General features: G+C 40.3%; 1 protein-coding gene across 1 annotated transcript; it reads right to left on the minus strand.

Annotated features, from left to right (window-relative positions):
• Nucleotides 1–3,881: 3,881 nt before the first annotated feature.
• On the minus strand, nt 3,882–8,910 carry LOC149076632 (uncharacterized). The gene is made up of 4 exons (XM_089242268.1): nt 8,661–8,910; nt 7,984–8,568; nt 5,100–7,387; nt 3,882–4,307 (listed from the first exon to the last, which is right to left on the minus strand). The coding sequence occupies exons 1-4, from the start codon at nt 8,908–8,910 to the stop codon at nt 3,882–3,884; spliced, it is 3,549 nt and encodes a 1,182-aa protein (XP_089098394.1).
• Between the last annotated feature and the right edge of the window lie 11,844 nt (nt 8,911–20,754).

Raw genomic sequence — 20,754 nt, forward strand, 5'->3', positions numbered from 1 at the left:
ACGAGACGCATACCTCTTCAGGTAACTCTCAATATGACTGATAAGAATGATCAACATATCCTCGACACCCTCAGGCCAATTAATAACTAGATTAATTTAATTCAACGAGATTAAATAAACGAGATTAAAATTCCCCGAAGTTCATCAGTCCAACAACGATCAATAGATGGCGCCAAAGATTTAGCATAATTAAACCCAAAGCGAACTAAACAATCAAAATATCAGATACCAATGAAAAATCTATTATCAGATAGACGAAAATAATACATATAAACGATCACAGCAAATTATACTGCTAGAAACAGAAAAGATCAACGAAAAGAACAGATAATTGAAACATCAATTGGAAGGCATCAGGGAAGAAAAGGATGCAATAATGACATCAGGAACCGCCTGAACAAACGGTTGAAAGCCATAGAATAATGGTGAATCGCCTGACGGAGGTCACGGTGTTACACCGTTGAAATATCACTATGGACCCTAAGTACCGCAATTAAGTAGAACCCCGCATCAAGCAACGGAGGTTGTCTTGTTACTGGGCTCCTTTCTTGTGAGGAAAAGGAAGAAAACCGGAAAACTAAGTCCTCTAGTCCCGGCCCTGCATTGAGCGGTGGAGATCGTGTCGTTGCTGGACCATGGGATAGAGTGAAATCAGTTCATGAAAAACTGGACCGAAAAAACGGCTAATCCAGAAAATCTCGACGAAGCAGCATAATCAACAAAAATCCACAGAGGAGGCGGTTTAGATACCTCCCTGTGTGGTTTTGATGCCTCCCTGTGTGCACAGATGGCGGCATAGGGAACAAAATGAAAAATACCCATACTATTTCTATAAAGAGTGCAAAGAAATGCATATTAGCCAAGAAATCTGCGCATATATTATATTTAAAAAGAAAAAATATTAAAAAAGAAAAAAATATATATTAAAAAAAAAACTCAGATCAATACTTATTATAATCATATTTACTCGTATAACCACAGATATCAATCTATTGTATCATAATCAGGATAGTGAAAAGAAGATATACTCGTCAATAAACATTGGAAAATCGACGAAAGTTACCCAAGGGATTTCAGAACATAAAAATGATCCCAGAAAATATCCCATGTATATTAACCCCATATATAACCACATATATACTGTACATAATATATAATCAGGATTCTTTACCATTACAAACAAGGACTTTGTCCTTAATTGAAATCAGGAATAAGCAATGATTTTTTTTCGATCAACAAAACACCTGTCTAAAAACTATGTTCATTTATATCCTAAAATGAACATAAAGCCATGCTTATTTGCCAAATGCAACCCAAGACGGAGAAGATGTGGGGATAAGTCCCGGCGCTTCACATAAAAGTTCATGGTAATGGTAATGGTGGCAAGGAGTGAGAAAATAAGAGATAGTGTTAATACGATTATTTTTTCAAAGTCAAGAAAAGATAGTATTGTTATGTTGGATTTTCTATTGAGAGAACACGGCACCAATATATTATGTTGTTCTCCCCAAAAGATATATTTTACCATAACAATTTTACTTATGAACTATGATCATTTTTCCCCTTATATGAATATCTTTCAACACTTTGGCCAGTGATTCGAATAGGGCATACAGAGCGTGGTTACCTTGACCACAAAATAACCCTTATCAACGGGGAGTGCTAGTGTTCCATCTTAATTAACATTTACCACATGAAAACAAGTAAAAAAAAAGAACCAAATTACTACAAGTCACACATACACATTTATAATAGTTAAGATAATTAAATTTTAATTACTTTTCTTCCTCAATGAGATATTTTAACAATACAGCAGCTTCATTTAAAATACTTCAAAACTGACATTGAGCAAATTCAAAAGTCTCTTATAGCAGAAAATAAATGCTTTTCCAACATCAACATTTAACAAACCTTTACTTTAAACAGCGAAACAAACATATTAAAATAAACACAAATGGGTGCATTGCCATAGCGATCATTAGCATTAAGACACATTAAAGAAATTTCTACTTAACTGAATAATTCAACGGGGGGAGTTTGATCTAACCTCAATGAAATCATGATATTAACAAAAACTTTACAAATTTCCGGATCACCGCCACGAACTCATAAGAAATGGTGAATGAGAGAGAGAAACAAAGAGGAAAATACCTCACATACTCACAAATTCCGAGTGACTCGTCGTTCTGCCACCCAGGGGTCAGTGTTCCTGCCACAGTTCTTGGATCTCGAATCAAGTTCTAGGGACATCGGGAAACAGGCGGCCTATCCAAGATAGGACAAAACTCTCCGGATCCTTCTCCGCTGGCATAACAGGCTCTGCTCTGGACATGGTGACAGGCCTCAGGATTGCCTCGGCAACAAAATGGAGAAACTACTGCGGTAGCGAAAGCAACATCTCGCGAGAACGATTTCACATTACTAACATCAAATTTACCGCGTTTTTCTCGACGAGAGAAAACACGGAAGACTGAAACAAGACTGACCAACGACTAACCAAAACTGACCAACCCACCGACGTTTCGAGGGTATAAGTAAAATGACAAGTGGGCGTGGCTTCGAAAATGCGCACACTTTGATTTGTGGCGTAAATTTTTACGACATCAATTTTGACCAATTAAGGTGAAAGGGCAAGTCTAAAATCCGGACAAAATAACGCCCTGAACGAAACTTTCTTCCTACGGGGAGACTCTTCTGATCCCAAGGACAATGCACTAAATGTTATACAAAAAGGAAAACGCTTAATTATGCACACACATCATTAAAAAAATACAAATTAAATTTTTCCATTAGATGGGAAATTAATTCCGCGTTCCAATGATAGGTCACATGACATACTTCGACGCATAATTAATGATACAGAAAGAATTTCGTCATATGACAGAGAAAATTAAAAAAATTAATTAACACATGATTTTAAATTCAAGATGACACATAGAATACACTTTCTTGAAATATCTAAATATTTTCCAATCAGAATTATTATCCAAATTCAACGTTAACAAATATCAACGGCACGTGTGTAAGTTTCCATTTAAAAAAAAAGAAATTATTAATGAATTACTTAATTTATGATTCCACAAAATAGATCAGCATGTATGTCTCATCCTCCAGAAAATTCTGATGACGTTGCAAAAAGTTTCAAACACAAAAAGCGGTAATTTTGTGTGTTTCCCTCTGCAAAAATAAACAAACAAACAAAAAAAATATTCTCTCCGCGTCACCTTCGAGATCGGAAACGAAAGTTCGAAAAATGGCCATCTCCTGCTTCACTATCCTGGAACAAATTTAAATTTTTACAAACTCTTAATTTTTCCAACAAAGATGCCTCAAAATCGGTTCACTGTTGGCACCATGGAGCAAAAATTTCCAGGGGATTAATTTAGAAAAAATCGGTCAAAGTCTACGATATCGAGATCGTGTGGAAAATCAAAAATTTCGAAAACACATACCGTGTGTAAAAAAAATAGGTGTGTAACCTACTCGTTTTCCCAACTGAAAAAAAAGGACAACAAACTAATTTTCTTACAACACATGACACATATCCACTATTTGACACAAAAACATGACACATAAATACGATATGAATAACTCTCGATTACAAAAACTATATGTCATATGTCAAAAGGGGGGAAAAGTGTGGCATGACTTTTCCACCTTGACAGTATTTTCGATGAAGAGAAAGTTTAAAAACACGATTTTTTTTTTTTTTTTTGACAGATGAAAGTTGTGGAAAGGAAAAAGAAAAGTATACTTTCCGATTATATGTTGAAAAAGATTTTTTCGATTTTTTGGCGAGGCTTAAGTTTCCGAGATGATGCTCCCGGCCTCATAAAGGAATTTTTCAAAGACTGCACGCCGGTCTTTTTTAGAGTTGAATTTCAGAATGTCCTCGAAGCAAAGTTTTGCGTATTCAAACATGTATAAGGTTGAATTAGGACATTCGTCGTCAACTCGGGTGCGGTCGCCGGTTTTTTTGGCTTTTTCGGTAGCCGATGGCGTTGTGCGGCCTTCGTCTGAGCCGGTATCGGGGCTTCTGGGTGCAGCCATGGTGGCGGCCGATAGTGCCGGTCTTGTTGCGGCAGGTCCCCTCGCTTCTTTGCCGGCTCGTTTGCCCTTCGCTTGCGTTTTCGATTTTCAAAGTTTTTCTCAAGGTCCGTAGATTTTTCACTCGATGTGAAGTCCGTAGATGTTGAGCTCGGGTTGGGATTGGCTCTTGCTTGTTCTTCGGTCTTGTGCGTTTTGGCTGAATCCTTCGGACTTGTATTTTTCAGCGGCTCTTTGGACTTGGTCGATTTTTCGTTGACCTGATTTTTTGTTGCTTGATGAATTGATTTTTTGCCACACACTGCGTGGCAGGAACATGACACGTTCCGGCGATTTCTCTGGGATCTCGATCTCCCTACTTTGCGAATGCACCGGGCGTCCCGTTTTTTCCAGTTTGTTGGCTCCGGATTGTAGCTGTTTCAGGGCGGCTACGTAAGCGCTGCATTTCTTGTAGCTGGCTGGGTGGGCTCCATTTTCGCAATTTACGCATTGTGGTTGATCGATGCCTCTGATTTTTTTACACGGTTGGCCGGTATGAGATTCCGTGCATTTGATGCATCTTTCTAGGAAGCTGCACGTCTTTACTGTGTGTGTCCACCTTTGGCAGTTTGTACAGCGGTGCGGCGAGACGCGGCTTGGGTGCCGTCGGAAGTACACAACACTGATGGACACGAAATTCAGTTGACGGAGTTTTAAGGCGTCCTTCGATTTTTCGTTCTTGGGGAGCACAATTTTCCACATGGGGATCTTACGCGTCCGCGAACGTTTTTTCACGGTGGAGAGTTTGTCGGGGCCGAAATAGCTTACATTGGGAGAGCAAATGCGTAGAAGGAACGATTTTTTATTACGTAATACAAGACGAGACATGCGTACGCGTAGGCGTCGAACGAACATATCATACTAGGGAAAAAAGATACAAGGGAAAAGAAGACCAGCGAAAAGTCACGTAACGTATCAGTTTCGCCATCTGGAGGTGACCAGAGGGATTACAAACGTAAGCTCGTACTATTCCCAACATCCTCCCCACCCTGGTCAACCTCCAGAGGAATTACCAATTGAATTGGCCGTCGAATTTCTGTTCCACTGGCTGTACGTAGAATACACGAACGAATGTTGCCGTCACGACCTTTGACGAGGGATGATATGCGTGCCTTCGTCCACATGTGTCGAGGTCTTGCATCTTCCTGTAGGAGGACGACATCTCCAACTCGTAGCTGAAGACCTTGGTCTTTATTTTTCACTTCGTGGAATGTCTTCAGCTCTAGTAGGTATTCTTTCCTCCATCGGTTCCAAAAGTCATTCAGTGAATCTTGCTGCAGTGACCACGATTTCTTGAGGTCGGTAGCTGCAGGAACCTTTTCGTGAGAAGGAAGGGTTGTCAGTCGTTGTCCAACCAGGAAGTGGGCAGGCGTGAGAGGTTCTTCGAAGCTGTCATCTAACTCGATATCAGCTGTCAATGGTCGGCTGTTGACTGCGGCTTCAATTCCAGCCAACGCAGTCGTCAGTTGTTCGTCATCGAGAGATGCGCGACCTAATGTTTTCCGTAAACAACGTTTGACGACACCAATCATGCGTTCCCACCATCCTCCCCACCAAGCCGCTCGAGGGGCTATGAATTTCCAAGTGATTCCGTGGGAGGCGTAGTACTGGTGAGCAGAAGGTGAAGTCATGGCACCCCAAAGGACGGAAAGCTCACGATTTGCGGTGTGAAAAGTCTGCGCATTATCCGAATATACAGTGTTGGGAACACCTCGACGAGCAACAAAACGTGAAAATGCCAGCAAAAACTTATCTGTAGAGCAATCCGTGACAAGCTCGAGATGAATCACTCGAGTGACAGCACATGTAAACAACAAGATATACACTTTCACTGAGATAGAGCTTCTACGAACGTATAGTGGGCCAGCGAAGTCTATCCCCACGACACTGAATGGTTTCGTCTGTGTGACTCTATCCGAAGGAAGTGGTGCTTCAATTTGAGCCGGTGGCGTGTTTCTAAAAATTTTACAGGGAAGACACTGGCGTAGGACACTTTTAATAATCTGTCGCCCTCGAAGAATCCAGTAATAATTTCGCAGTTCAGATAGTACCACTCTCGTGCTCAGATGATGGAGACGAATATGTACGTGACGAATGAGCAATTTCACAAATGGGTGTGAACCATCGAGTACCAAAGGATGTTTTGAAGCAACTGGAAGTGATGCAAACTGCAAGCGACAACCAACTCGTATCAGATTGTCACTAAGAAATGGATGGAATTGTGCAATTTTCGAGTCTTTCGGACGTTGTTTACTATGTCGGAGAGCATCATAGTCAGACGGAAAACAATCTATTTGAACTTGACGAATCCAATAACATTTCGCTTTTTCGAGTTCTTTTGCTGTTAATTCGCCATGAAGTTTGCAAGACGTGCGACAGTTGTATATGAATCGTTGCATCCACGAGGTAACCCGAATAAGTTTCGCGTAAGAACTGAAACGAGAAATGTCAATCACTGGGAGAGACGTAGATATCAACATTGAACTTTTCACAGTCTGACGAATTTCTGTCGAAGGTAGATTCGGACCAGTCTCAAGAGCATCATTCAGAGATGGGTGTCCGTTGACATGAGACGATGCATCAAATACGATACGACACTTTTCCGACTCAAGAATGGTCTTCTTCACTGCGTGGTGAGGGAGATAATAAATTCTAGGACTTGACGATTCTGGCGCGATTTCGACGTGGCCGTTCTGGATGTAACGTTCCATTTGCTGAATGTACATTTCCCGAAAAGGGCGATCCTTATCCAGACGTCTACGAAGACTGTCAAAGCGGCGTGAGGCAATAGGTCGATTGTCCGACATGAGGCATACGTTCTCTTTCCACGGCAGTGAAACGACACGACGATGGTTTTCCAGGCTGTAAGATTCGTGGAAATCTCGCAATATTTTTGCTTCACCAGTCGAGAGTGATTTTTCGTTTACATCGGTGATTCCCATGGCTTCGAGTTCCCAGAAGCGTTTGAACGAGTCATTTATTTCTTCAGCACAAGTAGTAGCCATGCAATGAACAGTAGTGTCGTTCGAAGCAGGAGTGTGTTGGACAAGAACGTTGGAACGGGTACCGCTCAAGATATGTCCGAGATGAGACGGAACAAGAACGAAAGTGTCTGACAACTTGACCGGCGAATCAGTTTTCACTACTTTCCAGTAATAATCGCTACCGATGAGAATTTGAATCGGGATGTCATCAGAAGAGTGAGGGTCCGCAAGATGAATTCTGCGTGAAGTAGCAAATGCACCAATGTCTACCGGAGCCGTAGGATGTGAGGCGTAGGAATTATTGCTTTCGAAAGCAACTATCGGAATCGATCTGTTATTCCAAATGTTAGATAAGAAAAATTGCACTTGACGTCGATACATCGATTGTTTTGGCACAGCTTCGAATGCACTAATAGACAAGTTGACCGATTGCAGCACATGCAATTGCAGTTCATTCACTAAACTGCAGTGAATGAAGGAGGTTTGACTTCCGGCGTCTAACACACATCGAGACAATTTGCAATTTCCGTTGGGACCTAATACCTAAATACGTGCAGTTTGCAAATACGTAAAACGGGGAGATACATCAATTTTACCAACAGCAGTAGAGGCATGAAGTGAAGGACAAATGGATACGTGATGTTTCCTTTTACAGTTAGAACAGAAAGCTCTAGCACGGCGTGGACAAGTTTTAGCATTATGCGAACGGTTAGTACACAAAAACAACTATGAGTTTCTTTTAGCTTCTGCACTCGTAATTGAACATCAGTTATCACCGAGCAATTTTGAGGCCAATGATCATACGAATCACAAAATGGGCAGAAGGGTGACGGATTTTTCTCGTTCCGTCGAGTGCGAACATGAAATGCTTCCGTAGTCGGGCGGAAATTCGAAGTTGGCAAAGGAAACTCACCTTGCACTTTGCTTGATAATCGAAGTCCGTCGATTTCTTCAACGAGGAACTGCATCAGCTTGGATATGTCCATGTCCGAGATATCTTGCCGTTTAGAGTGGATAATCCACCGTTGACGAATGTCCGTAGGAAATGTGCGAAGGATCTTCGGTGTCAAAATCCGACTGTAGTTATCGACATCTTCACCGAGTGATCGAAGAGCTTGAATATGGGCGTTAATTTCCAAGTAGGTGTCGTTGAGAAACTCGGGCGATGAAGTTGTCGCTGGGCGCAGGCTGTCGAAGAAATCGATGTGGGTCTGTATGATGGTATCCTTGTTGCCGTACCTGTCGATCAGCATCTTCTTCACCGTCTCGTAGGCTTCCGATGTGACGCCGATTCCCTCGACGAGCTTCTTGGGTTCGTTTTGGAGATACCCCCGTAGAAAAACGTGTTTGTCGATGGTTGACAGTTGAGGATTCTCGTCGATCGAAGAGGTGAATTGTTGCCAGAATGTCGGCCAGTCTTCAACACAACCGCGGAAGGGCTCTAGACGTATTGTAGGCAGCTTGAGAGCACATGGTGATGAAGTCGATGTAGGTTGAGCTGAAGCGGGAATCGAAGTAGCAACCAGAAGAGGCACCGTCGTTGGAGACTTGTTGCGTTTCGTAGCACGAGGGAAGCATCGAACAAGGCACGTTTCGCTTTCTCAGTGTATTCCTCGCATTTTTCGATATCGATAGCGTAGTCCTCGTCTGATAGTAGAGCGTGAATACCGTCGTCAAGGCGAAGTAATTCGTCCAATTCCTCCGTCAAACGAGAAACCATGAAGTCGATTTCCGAGTCGGTTTCCTTCCCGGCACTGTCCAACGTTGAAACGAATCTAGTCACCTTGGCGCGCACCGTTGTCCGTTTCCGATGGAGCGTCGTTAATTTCTCCTGATCCATATTAAGACGAGTTTCGTTGGTCAAAATGTTCATCCGACAGGTTTCGTTCACCAAAATATTCGTTCCGGCGGGTTTCGTGCACCAAAATATGTCGGGGCCGAAATAGCTTACATTGGGAGAGCAAATGCGTAGAAGGAACGATTTTTTTTTACGTAATACAAGACGAGACATGCGTGCGCGTAGGCGTCGAACGAACATATCATACTAGGGAAAAAAGATACAAGGGAAAAGAAGACCAGCGAAAAGTCACGTAACGTATCAGTTTCGCCATCTGGAGGTGACCAGAGGGATTACAAACGTAAGCTCGTACTATTCCCAACAGAGTTGGTGAATGTCAATTATTTCAAATCTAAGTTGTTCAAGCGCGTCTTTGATGTCTCCGGTCGGCGTTTGGGAGTCTAAGCCTTTTAATAACATGGCTGTCGATTCGCTCGCTTGGGTTGAACAGTGAATTATTTGAAAGTTCTCGTTGCGTAGAAACGAAAGAACGCTGCGTAGGTCGCTTTCACTTTGCAGAAGAATTTTGCAGCGATCCTTTTTGACTCTGACATCGAAACGATGTGCGCATGTGTCACCGATGGTCTTTGCGATTTTCAACCAGCGGCCGTTGCTTAGGAAGGTTACGGCGTATTTCAGTTCTGCTGCCGAATTGAGTGGCGAGCTGTTACTCACGGGCGCTGTGAGTGTGTCTTCCGTTATTTTGAAGTTTTTTGCTGGGTTCTTTTGCCGTTTATCGCTATGCGATACAAGGGGACGGTTTATCGATGTCGCTGGCAGAATCATCGTATCGTTTGGGCGGTTCTTTCAAATATCACAGTGGGAATTGGCTGATCGATGGAGTCGCCATCTGGTGTATTTGGAAGGAAGTCCAGGTTTTTGGTTTGGGTTTCTTGGAGCATCTCTAGAGTTTTCCTGTTTTTTTGGGACCGCTTTAGGTGGCCCTTTTTCCACTTTTGTGGATACAGGAGGTTCCTTTTCCAGTTTTAGTAGAATTTCCGTTCGCTTCATCTGTGCCAGTCCTGGATAATCCTCGTAGTAGCAGGGTGACGGGTAGTTAAGAAGGAACTTGATGGCTCCTTCGATGATTCGAAAGGCGTGTGATCTCTTCCCGGTCCTGCATTTCCTGAAGTCTGTCAGTGCTGTGCGAAAGGTGTGTCCACTTTTGCAAGCTTTGGCTGTGGTGGTAACTGCATCGATTAGCTTGTTGTGTTTGACGATAAGATTCTTGAAGAGAAGCAATAACGCTTTCTCCTTGGTGCCTAGATCAGCATTCCGTTTGTACACCGATACCAATTCGTTCCAGCACTTGTTGGTGGACTGTTTGACTAGGTCGTGGAAAAGGCATGCGGGTATTTCGTTTGGATTAATGGGATCAGACATGGTCAGGAAAGCTTTTACTTCACTTTTGGGAATGTTGCCTACTAAACAATAAATATCTATAGCCGGTCGTGGTTCGGCTATTCAGTTAAAAAAAAAGCGGAATGCCCCTGTGGGGTTTGCTGTCAAGTAAATACCCGACAGATGGCAGCACGGATACTGGGAGAAGGAGAAAGTCTTTCTGTGAGGACACCATATATCTGTCGACACCACTAATCTACGAACGGTGAGTTGTTCGTCTTCAACCGTTGAGTTCGCCATGTGCCATCGACGCCGTCGCATTTCTCTTTCTGTGTAAACATGTTTTAATAAATAATAGTATTCATTCCCGTACCGCTCTCGCCTTACCCCTTTTTATTAAAGCTGTTTCAAAACATCCCCAACTCAATGCTAAAATAGTGTTTGCTGCAGGCAGAGTGTTTAAGTAGATGTATATGTCCACAAAGCAATTTCTTTGTCGCCACTAGAACTACAGCGACAGTAAACAGAAAGGAAAGAAAAATTCCACATTTTCTTTTCTTTTTTTTGCGGTGCCCCTTTTCTCTTGATGTCCTAAACATGTGTTTAGTTTGCTTTTTCCCTTACTGAAAGGAGAAAACATACAATAAGTTTTCCCTTTCAATTTTTTTTTAAATTGTATTCGATGCTTGGGAAAAAAAATCAGAAATCTACATAGGAGATTTTTATTTCTGAATCTATAATTCTGTGGGTGCTCCGCCCCGTCATACAAAGGACTGAATGAATGAACGCCAGGGTCTCTGCCACCGGACTTATCCCGTTGCCGAGATCTCTTCCAGCCCAGCTTTGTGGCAGAGTCTGGAACAAAGTGAGTGCACCTAACAGTCTGAGTGTGTAGCTAGTGTTATGTATGATATTTCAGTGCTGCCATCTATACTTTAAATTGTGAGTGAAGTGTAATGATTGAATATTCGTAACGTTGTAGGCCTGTTGCTCTCTGTGGCGAGACTTTTTAACGGGGAGATCGGCTCGCATTCGCGCCTTGAAGTTTCATACAAAGGACTGTATCGTCATACAAAGGACGGATCACTCCCGGCTCCGACGCCACTGCTTGAAATGTCACGCGGAACATCGGTGGAAACAAAGCTGTATTAAAGATAAGCGTTGTCACTTCAATGGAGAGGCCTGATGCAAACTTGCGCGCCACAGAAATTGAAGTGGTAAGCGTACGAACTACAATTGTAAACAAATTTTTCATGGAGGAAAGAAAGGTTATTCTATCCTCCATGCAAATTTTTCAGCGAGGCAGCCGACATTTTTATTGCTCTTCCTAGTCACGTAGCTCTTTTTTCCCGTCTCATTCACATTTTAAAATCGGTATTCTTAATCAATAATTCTTAATTTATCAAAAGGTTCTTCTCTGGGTTAAATTAATTTGTTTTCGTGTCTCTACACCATTTCCTTCGAGTTCATTCTTCTCTATTTCATCATGATAGTAAATGTTGAATTATTGCGGCTTCCTAGGATGGCGAGAGAAATTCCAAGTCGAAAGAAGTTCATCTAAATAGATTTCCGAAAAATGGCAGCAGGTTAGTAAAATATGTATTTTACAGTTCAGCTAATATTATTGTAAAAAAAATGACAATATCGAAAAATATTTCACATTGTAGGCTAAGGCCCCTTTCACGCGGACGCGGGTCCGCATACCCTTTCAAACGAGCACTGAAGATGCGGAAGAATCGCCCGCATCTTTCGTTCGAAATTCGTGCATAAAAACTGTTTTTTCGCAATTTTTGTAATTATTTTTCTCCTTCACCCCTGATTCAGTGCCCATAGGCAGCCTAGAGGCATTCTTTGGTGGTTTTTATCATTGAGCCTAAAGATGCCTCCATTCCGATCCTCACAAGTAGTCGATGGGAGAAAATATCTTAAAATATTTTCAAAAAATTTTGAAAAAAAATCTGTCTTTTCGGAAAAATATGAAAGAAAATTCCAAAAACACATCCAATGTTCGAAAAATCCAATCCAAAAACATCCAAAACATTCGATGTTCCAAAAAAAAAAAAAAAAAATTCAGCAAATATCAAAGAATTTGCAAGTATAAAAAAAGGGAGGGGGGGGAGTTGGGACTTTCAAAATGTCTGTGCTTAGAAATATTCACATCACAATTCTGTCTTAGGCTGGGATTACACTATAAAAGTTTTGTAAAAGCTCTTTGATAAAACGTGAAAAATTCAACCATTAAGATCACCGGTTGCATTTGCTTGAATGCAACCGATGCGCCTATTGGTTGAATTTTTTAACTTTTATAAAAGATCTTTTACAAAACTTTATAGTTTAATCCCGGCCTCAAGTACGGATCACACTATAAAAATTTTATAATAATTCTTTTAAAAAAGCAACTAATAAATTTATGGGTTGCACTTGCAATTTATTAGTTGCTTTTTTCAAGTTTTATAAAATAACTTTCATAAACCTTTTAGAGTGAAATCCCATCCTTAGATTAGTCACTTCTGAAATATGAAATTTCATTTTTTTAAGTTTACAGACTAAATATTGAGTAAAATATACTTGTAGGTATCGAGGGAACCACCAAAAATATTCAAGCCCTAGGGTCTTCAAACGTCTTAATCCGGCCCTGAGTGAACACCGTACGTGGATAACGTTGTTTAATAAAAGTATTTTTTTAAAGTTTAAAAAAATTAAGATTAAAAATTTAAAAAATAACAAATATTTAAAATAATATTTCAGATTTTTATATTTTTAAATAATTTTAAAAATTTAAAAAGAAAAAAATTAAAATTTTTAAATTAAATTTAAAAGTTATTAAAGTATGTAGTCAATTAAATATTCGTAATGAACAGAACGGCTTATAATTTTGGTCCCGTCAGTGGCCGTTGTTGGTAGGTTTTATTGTATAAAATTGTGAAATATGGACAAAAGGCAGTTGAAGTTGCTATATCTCCATCTCAGAAGGAAACGGAGGGATAGACGTATGTAGGTACATTATATTAATGAGCAGGGACCATCATATGGTGTTTTTAAGGGTATTTATGGCAAAATAATTAAAAAAATTCCGTGAAAAATCACCTTCAAAAAGTAGCCAAAGATGCGGACGAATTCGCTCCGCATCGTGTGAATAGCTCCGAATAAACCTATTGTCAAAACTTCTATGTGCGGATGCGGAGCCCGCACTTAGGTTTTGACACATGCGGACGACGTCCGGACCCGCATGAACATTTCCTAGGTGCGGAGATTTTTCGGCTCGTCTGAAAGGCGTAGTATATTCCAATTGTTAAAACTTCTTCCGGACCCGCATCCGCATCCGCTCCGTGTGAAAGGGCCCTAACTGAATTTTTGTAAATTCAAATTACCTGTGTGATGATTTATTAACTTAAAATTTTTCGCTGAGGATTTTCCTTTTTCCCCCATTCCCGAAGTTCGATCGTGCTTACGCCTCGCAGTTCATTTCAAAAGAGCGTCAATTATCCGAAATTGTTCACTGCCTATGACAGAAATTATTGCATGCTACCCCCCACAACCTCTAGCAGAGGCTTTTCATGGTCCCTTTTGTAGTGAATTTATAGCCTGAACAAAAAAAAGAGAATTGTCCACTCCTGGGGGCCCAGGGCTGGAGCTTTGTCAACCCCACCCTTTGTGGGTACTATGCAGAGTCATGAGGGTAGAATATTCTCATGAATGTGAATTCGGAGAATAATTGAGAATATTCTTTTAAATAATGAAAAAAAAATATTTTTTTTTTTTTGTTATTAATATGAAATACAATTCAATTTTTTCATTGCCAGAAACATTTTGTCATCCAATTTCATTGATTAAGTTATGAATAAAAATAATTTATTCATCCACGCAGCAAAATTTCAAATTTTTAGTAAATAATTCATTTATAAAAATTCATTTGGCAGCAGAATCAAGTTCATTTTGTCAGTGGCTATATCTTGGAAAAGTTGAAAGAAATATTTTTGAACCTATTTTTCTCAAAAAATGTTTGGCTCCTAAAAGTCTTCCCGCCACCTCAATTTTTTAGGGATTTGTCATGCCCAGCTTTATGTATAGCAAAAAACATTCATTGTTGCGTATATTGTTTCTCGTAATTTTGTTATAAATTTAAATAAGTAACATTTTCCCTTGCATTTAATATTTTCTTTCGTTTTTTTTCCAGACGTCAAGCACGGGAAGATGTGTCTAAAAATTCAATATTAGTTGGGGTTCTTGCGGCAAAGTTGACTATGATTGCCAATGTTTGAAACCATCATTTCCAGGAATGGTGTTTCATGAACATCAGCCAGAAAGATCGTTTGGTTCATAACGCTATTCCAAATTCCCAAGCATCATTGCAATGTCAAGCAGGACATATGGTACCCTTCCATATGATATTAATGAAATTTTTTTTCCTAAATCGAAATGTGAAACCAACCATAAAAGCAATGTTTGCAACATGAATTTCACATTCAAAATTTTTGCAAGTGACAGCTAAAATATGAAATGTCTAAATGACAGTATGATTAATAATTTTTTGAGAATTAAAAAATTCAATTTTTCTCATTTTGATTTTCCTCAGTAATCAGTCAACTTTTTTTAATTGTGTTTTTTTTTTTTTTTCATTTTGCACTCCAAAAATAATTTATTATACCTCCAGTTTAGAACTATTTATTTATGTCATTAAGAGATTTTTATCAGTTTGAAGCACAAGTGTTGTCATCGGCATGGTACTTGTGGTTGTTTTATATTAGAAGTCACATTTGTAACTCTTTTGTAATACATGTTTCTAGCTGATGAAATAAATGCATTTTTGTTATTTCACAACTTGGTTTTTCTTTTCTACAATAACAGACAATGGCAAATTTTTATACGTATATGTGAGTGGAGTTCTGAGTTCAATTAAATTAATTTAAATGAAACACACACATCAATTGATCATTGTATGAAGTTATGCACTGCAACATGGATTACTGAACCACAAGTTAACTGAAATTGTTAAACTTTGTATGAAATATTTTAATTAGAAAATGGTCTCAATTTTCCATATAATTTTGAATAAATCATTAGCATTTTTCATTTTGGAAACAGACTGGGACAGCTCTGCTTATTGATGTCATAGCCAATGCATCATAATACATTCAGTACATTAATGTTTGTGCATTTAATGCATTTTCCTAATTTTTATTTTATCAATTTTACTATTTAGTAGGCATCCAGTTGAAATTGTGAGGAGTAATTATATGTACCTTAAGCTAGTTTCTAAATTTTTCCATCAGTATTATATTATGTAGATACATTTCTGGGGTACGAAATAATTTAGTAAATCTAGCAACCATCAATTTTAATTTACTGCACACCTCAAATATTCTTTTAAAATTTTACACATTTCCGCCCTGATAATTCTTCCTGTATAATAATAATCTACCTGTTGTGAGATTGTTTTTCTTCTAATCATTCTTCAAACATCTTCAGAGATTAACATTTAAAGAGCCATCCGGGGTGGATTACAAATAAATTATTTCTTTATCCGGAAAACAAGTAATAATGTAATTTCTCTTCGAACATGTTGAGTTTCAAATAATACGCAATATCAAACTGGTGGGGAAAAGGGAGGGGTGGAGTACTGTCAATCAAAATAGATGAGGGCGTGGTCAAGCCTCTTCCCCAGTTTCTTACGCTTACCGCCAGGTGGCCAAGTTTGCATCAAAATTTAACATTAAGTGGGCACGCTTAATCTTGAACCGCTTTGGGTGGAAATGTCTACCTTGTTTGCAGTACTGTTCCGCGATCAGATATACGGAAATGAAGATATCGTAGAGTTATGCAAATTATCGTAGAGGCTGAAGCAACGTGATTGGCTGTGCGGAAAAAATAACGAAAAAAATCATGTAATCGTGGAATAGCGATGCGTTTGTGAAATATGCGAGCGGTCTAGGTTCGAATCCGTACCACAACGGTACACTTTTTTCCCTTCCACCTTTTTGAATGACGCCATCTATCTTCCGAAAGTCGAACGGTCATTTTTAACGTTTCCAAAAAATTCACATAATAACTATTTTATCCCTTCATATTTGAGACATTTTATGACTTCCAAAAACCTTTTTTTATTGACGTCAGGCGAAAACTTGGGGTGTTATTCACCGCCTTCCCAAATAGTATTGCCGCAAGTAGAGGTGGGAGGGTGAGTAGGCCTCCAGTGAAGCAAAGTATCACTCATTTCGGATTACTTAAGGTGCTGGAAAAAGGACCGAGTTCAGCCGACTTCCCCTAAAGAAGGTCGGGGCATCTTTTTTGGCGGGCTATCGAAAGCCTGTTTCTCACTATGACTGGGTCCAGTCAGATAATTAGTAAAAGATAATAAAGTCTTTGTTGGACATAAACCGCAAGATAGTATCGGCAGCCGTAGCCGGCGTCAAGAGCAACCGTACTTTTTTCGGATATTTTCTAAAGGCCCCTACACACGCTCAGCTATACCTGTACAGGTCAACTGTGCAGGCATAACTGAGCTTTTGTAGGGCCCAGGGCCGCAACTAGAGGTTTTTCACCCGGGGTCATGGGCGGAGATGCGTGGGGGGGGGGGCATTGCAACCCCCAGCGTCAAAGGTGGAGTCGACTGATCTAATGTATATATGAGCTGACATCATCATCGTCGTGCCCCCCCCCAGCAATAATGACCTGCCCCCCCCCAGACTTCCAAGTCAATCTCCGCCTATGCCCGGGGCAAGTGCGCATTTTCGCGCTCCCTTGTAATGATGAAGGGGAGGTTTGAGAATAAAATTTGAGCCTCCTTTGGTCCGGACACGAGAGCCGCCTGTCCCCCCCCCCCCACAGTTGCGGTCTCTTCTAGGAGCCGTCAGTTGACCTGAACAGAATGGTTTTTCCATTCGGTATGACTGAACAGTTATGCCTGCGCAGGCATAACTTTGGATGACCGTGTGCGACCAATCCGGGCGCAGAATCTGGACTCTCGAACAATTTGTCTGTAGATGTCATAAACTTTCATTCGCGACTTTTCCTGAGATTTTATCATGAGTTGGCAACTTTGTTCATTTTTGGTGATTATTGCCTGTCCCGTATTTCGAAGCCCAATTTACGTATTTTTCTCGAACAAATATGGTCCGCTCACTCGTACATCTAAGAGGCTTTGATACTAAAAAAGTCTCTGTTCCACGAGCTCTGGTTTGTTCTATAGTTTTGTTGTGACAACCTTTTTATTTGTTTATTTTATATTCCTACTTTCAGGAAATGGTCATCGCAGCCGATTAGTGATGGGCAAAACGGTTCTTTTCCGTGAGTGGCTCTGAACCGCTTGCTCACCAAAATGAACCGTAGCTCTTTCACGGCTCTTCCGCTCTTTTGAAGAGTTGATTAAGAGCGCTACCTAGCGAAGGGTTTTGTAAACTCTCGTGATTTATCCCCTCCTCCCCGCATGTTCACGATATCTACAGACAAAATGTTCGAAAGCCCGTATTCTGTTCCCTGATTGGTTAATTCAGTAGAGGGTGGTCAGGCCTGGGGGTCTATTACGCTCACGTCGCAGCGAGGTCGTTAGTGACGTCACGCCCTTAACGCAAATTCTCAACGAGCCTCATAACGCAAATCTCAGCGACCATCGTCAAAAACTTGATTTTTCTCAGCAACCAGCGGTATGTCGTTATCTATTTTACGAAAAACTCCCTGGTCCGAGAGTTGCGTTAGCTCCGAAAGGGATGGACCAATCGGATAATTTTCTCCGCTGCTGATAATCATCATCACTATCAACGAGTGCTGCAGCACGTGCGTTATTTTATTTATTTGTGCGCGTTAGTGTGTTGGTTGTCCCTAATTTTCTAAGCTGCATTTTTTTTAATTCATCCGGATTATTTTTATTTTCATCAAATATTTGAGAAAAAGGTAGGCTATGCACGCACATGATACTGGCGCGGGGAAATTTTCTAAATTATTACGTTTAAAAAATGATTTTCTATTGAAGTTCAATGATGTTATGAATTTCCAAAACGACTATCAAAAATATATCTTACCATGTTTTTAACACATTTATCTACCGTCTTGATATTAAGTCAAAATCAAGAACAACTAACCTTTTATTTACATCATTAATTAGAAAATTCAAGATATACGGAAGACTGGATGTTGTGAAGATATTTATTATTTCAGATGTTTATTTTTTAAGGAAGGAAAAAACTCATCTCTGCCTCCACCGGGAGTCGAACCCGGGTCCCTCGATTGCCGGACGAGTGCTCTGAATTAGAAAATTGGTTTTCTTGTTTCACACATGAAAATGAAGTACCACCAAATTTACACTGTTGTTGACATCTTTTTTATACTCCGATCAGAAAATGCACTCAAGGATTAGAAAAAATTTATTTGTTGATTAATAAAATTTACTTTGATTTTTTATAGTGTACAGAGTATAGTGTGTGTGTAATGGTGTTTACTGCATTACACTTCTGTGTACTGCACAGAAAGTAGCAACCAAAGTTGCATTAAGAGTACTTACAAGCGGCTTTGGTAGCAACACTTAATTGATATTACAAAATATCAATGTTATTAAACGAATTAAGAAGGGGAAAATCTGGGGACGTTTAAATATATATTGACGTCGATTTTCAACGAGATGTAAAAAAAATATTGAGCAAATTTCAAAATGTCTTGAAAACATCGCGATAGAGAGATTTCAATCAGTATGTGTACAGATAACATTTTAAACGATAATGCTGTCTCTGAATCATGTTACTAAATGTTAACTCATGTTACTAAAGTAATGTAATTCAGAGAATTATTATTCATTATAATGAACAATTTGGAAATTATTCATTGATTATTAATTTATCAATTCTAACTAATTTGTCTGCGTTGCTCTCACCATCGAAAAATGTACGCGCGAGCGGCCATGTTTATTTCCGTAACGCGAACATAACGAGTGGTCTCCGGTTCTCGTTAGTTAACGTTTCACGTAGCGATGTCGATAACGAAAATCGCTAGTAACGATGTGAGAAAAATCAACCTTTAGCGATGGTGACGTAAATCTATCTGTGCGGTGCACAATGCACCGCAAACACGTTTGAAACGCGGGCATAACGACATGAGCGTAATAGGCCCCCAGGCCATTTATCGTTGGCGACAAAATAATAACGTTAGCAAACATCGTAACATAACTACCACGGGAAAAAAATACTTGAAGCGAAATAGAGCAACTATTGAAAAGAAAAGCCCCCCCTCCCCTTTTCGTTGGATTCTTTGTGATATGAATATCAATTTCAAGAAATAATTTTTTTTTTCATTTCATCGCTTTTTCCTCTTCCTTCTTTATTGTGTAAAAAGGCAAAAATATGTGGATATGCAAACGATGGAATAGATGCGCCACGCTAGGAAAATACAAACACCTAGCATAATTAAGTTTTTTTACGTTTTTGCCGACCGCAAATGGTCCTATTCGGTTCAAGCGGATTTATTAGTGCACATTATATAATGAAAAAAAATTCCCTCCCCAAGTTGAGGGGTGGGGGTTATTTAATGTCTGCTTTGCCCAAGTCCATGGTCCTCACATCTTGGAGCAGGGCTCCCTAGGCTGGCATCTTTCGCGAGCCCCTATATGATGAATTTATATGAATTGAATATGAATGAAACGTGAAAAATACTGAGAAGCGTCCCAGGACATCTCGTCCATATTCCTGGGCCCCAGGGCTGGAGATCTGTTAGCTCCACCCTCGTGGGGGCCATGCCCAGGGGCCTTGCAAAATTTGATTCCTGAGGTGTATACCCCGAGCAGGGCCGCAACTAGATACTTTGTCATCCGGGGCAAGCCGGCATTTTGGCGCCCCTTGATGTAGAAGAAACAGTTAAAAGGTGAATTTGGCGCCCCCTTCTGGTTCATCGCCCGGGACACCAGATCCACCTGCCCCCCTCCTAGTTGCAGCCCTGGTCCCCACATCCTGCAGCAGGGCCCTTAGGCTGGGATCTTTTACGGGCCCCGCCCCCCCCCCCCGGTCAGACTTTCCACGGGTCCTTCTATAGTTAATTTATAGCGTGAAAAAGCAAAAAAATTATCAGAATTGTCTCGGGCCCCAGAGCTAGAGCCCTGTCAGCCCAGGCCCACGTGGGGGCCGTGGTTGCGGCCCTGAGATCCCAGCCGTAGGCAAATATATACAATATACATAGCTGCCAAGTCTCCCGAATTTTTCGGGAATCTCCCGAATTTTAGCTTCAACGCTCGACCTCCCGAAAAGTTCTTAAATCTCCCGAATTTTTACGAAAATCACAAAAATCCCTAATTGTCCCTAAAAATTACCTACTTCATTAAAAAAAATCCCCGCTTATGAAAACAGTTCCTAAGGAATTTCTTGTGGGGCATGAAGCCCTTTTTTTTCCCTTTCGAAATGACGTCACACGTCGTAAATAGGGAAATTCCCTTTTTAAGGAAGTTTTACAAACCCTCTGATGGTAACAAGAAAGTTGTTTCTCTTATCGTGCAGGGAAATGACTTAGCAGCCAATAGTCCTGGATAAT

Source organism: Pholcus phalangioides, unplaced genomic scaffold (genome assembly GCF_987345545.1).
Source record: "Pholcus phalangioides strain wild (caught in Gottingen) unplaced genomic scaffold, Ppha-v1.0 ptg000015l_1, whole genome shotgun sequence".
In the NCBI taxonomy this organism is placed as follows: Eukaryota; Metazoa; Arthropoda; class Arachnida; order Araneae; family Pholcidae; genus Pholcus; species Pholcus phalangioides.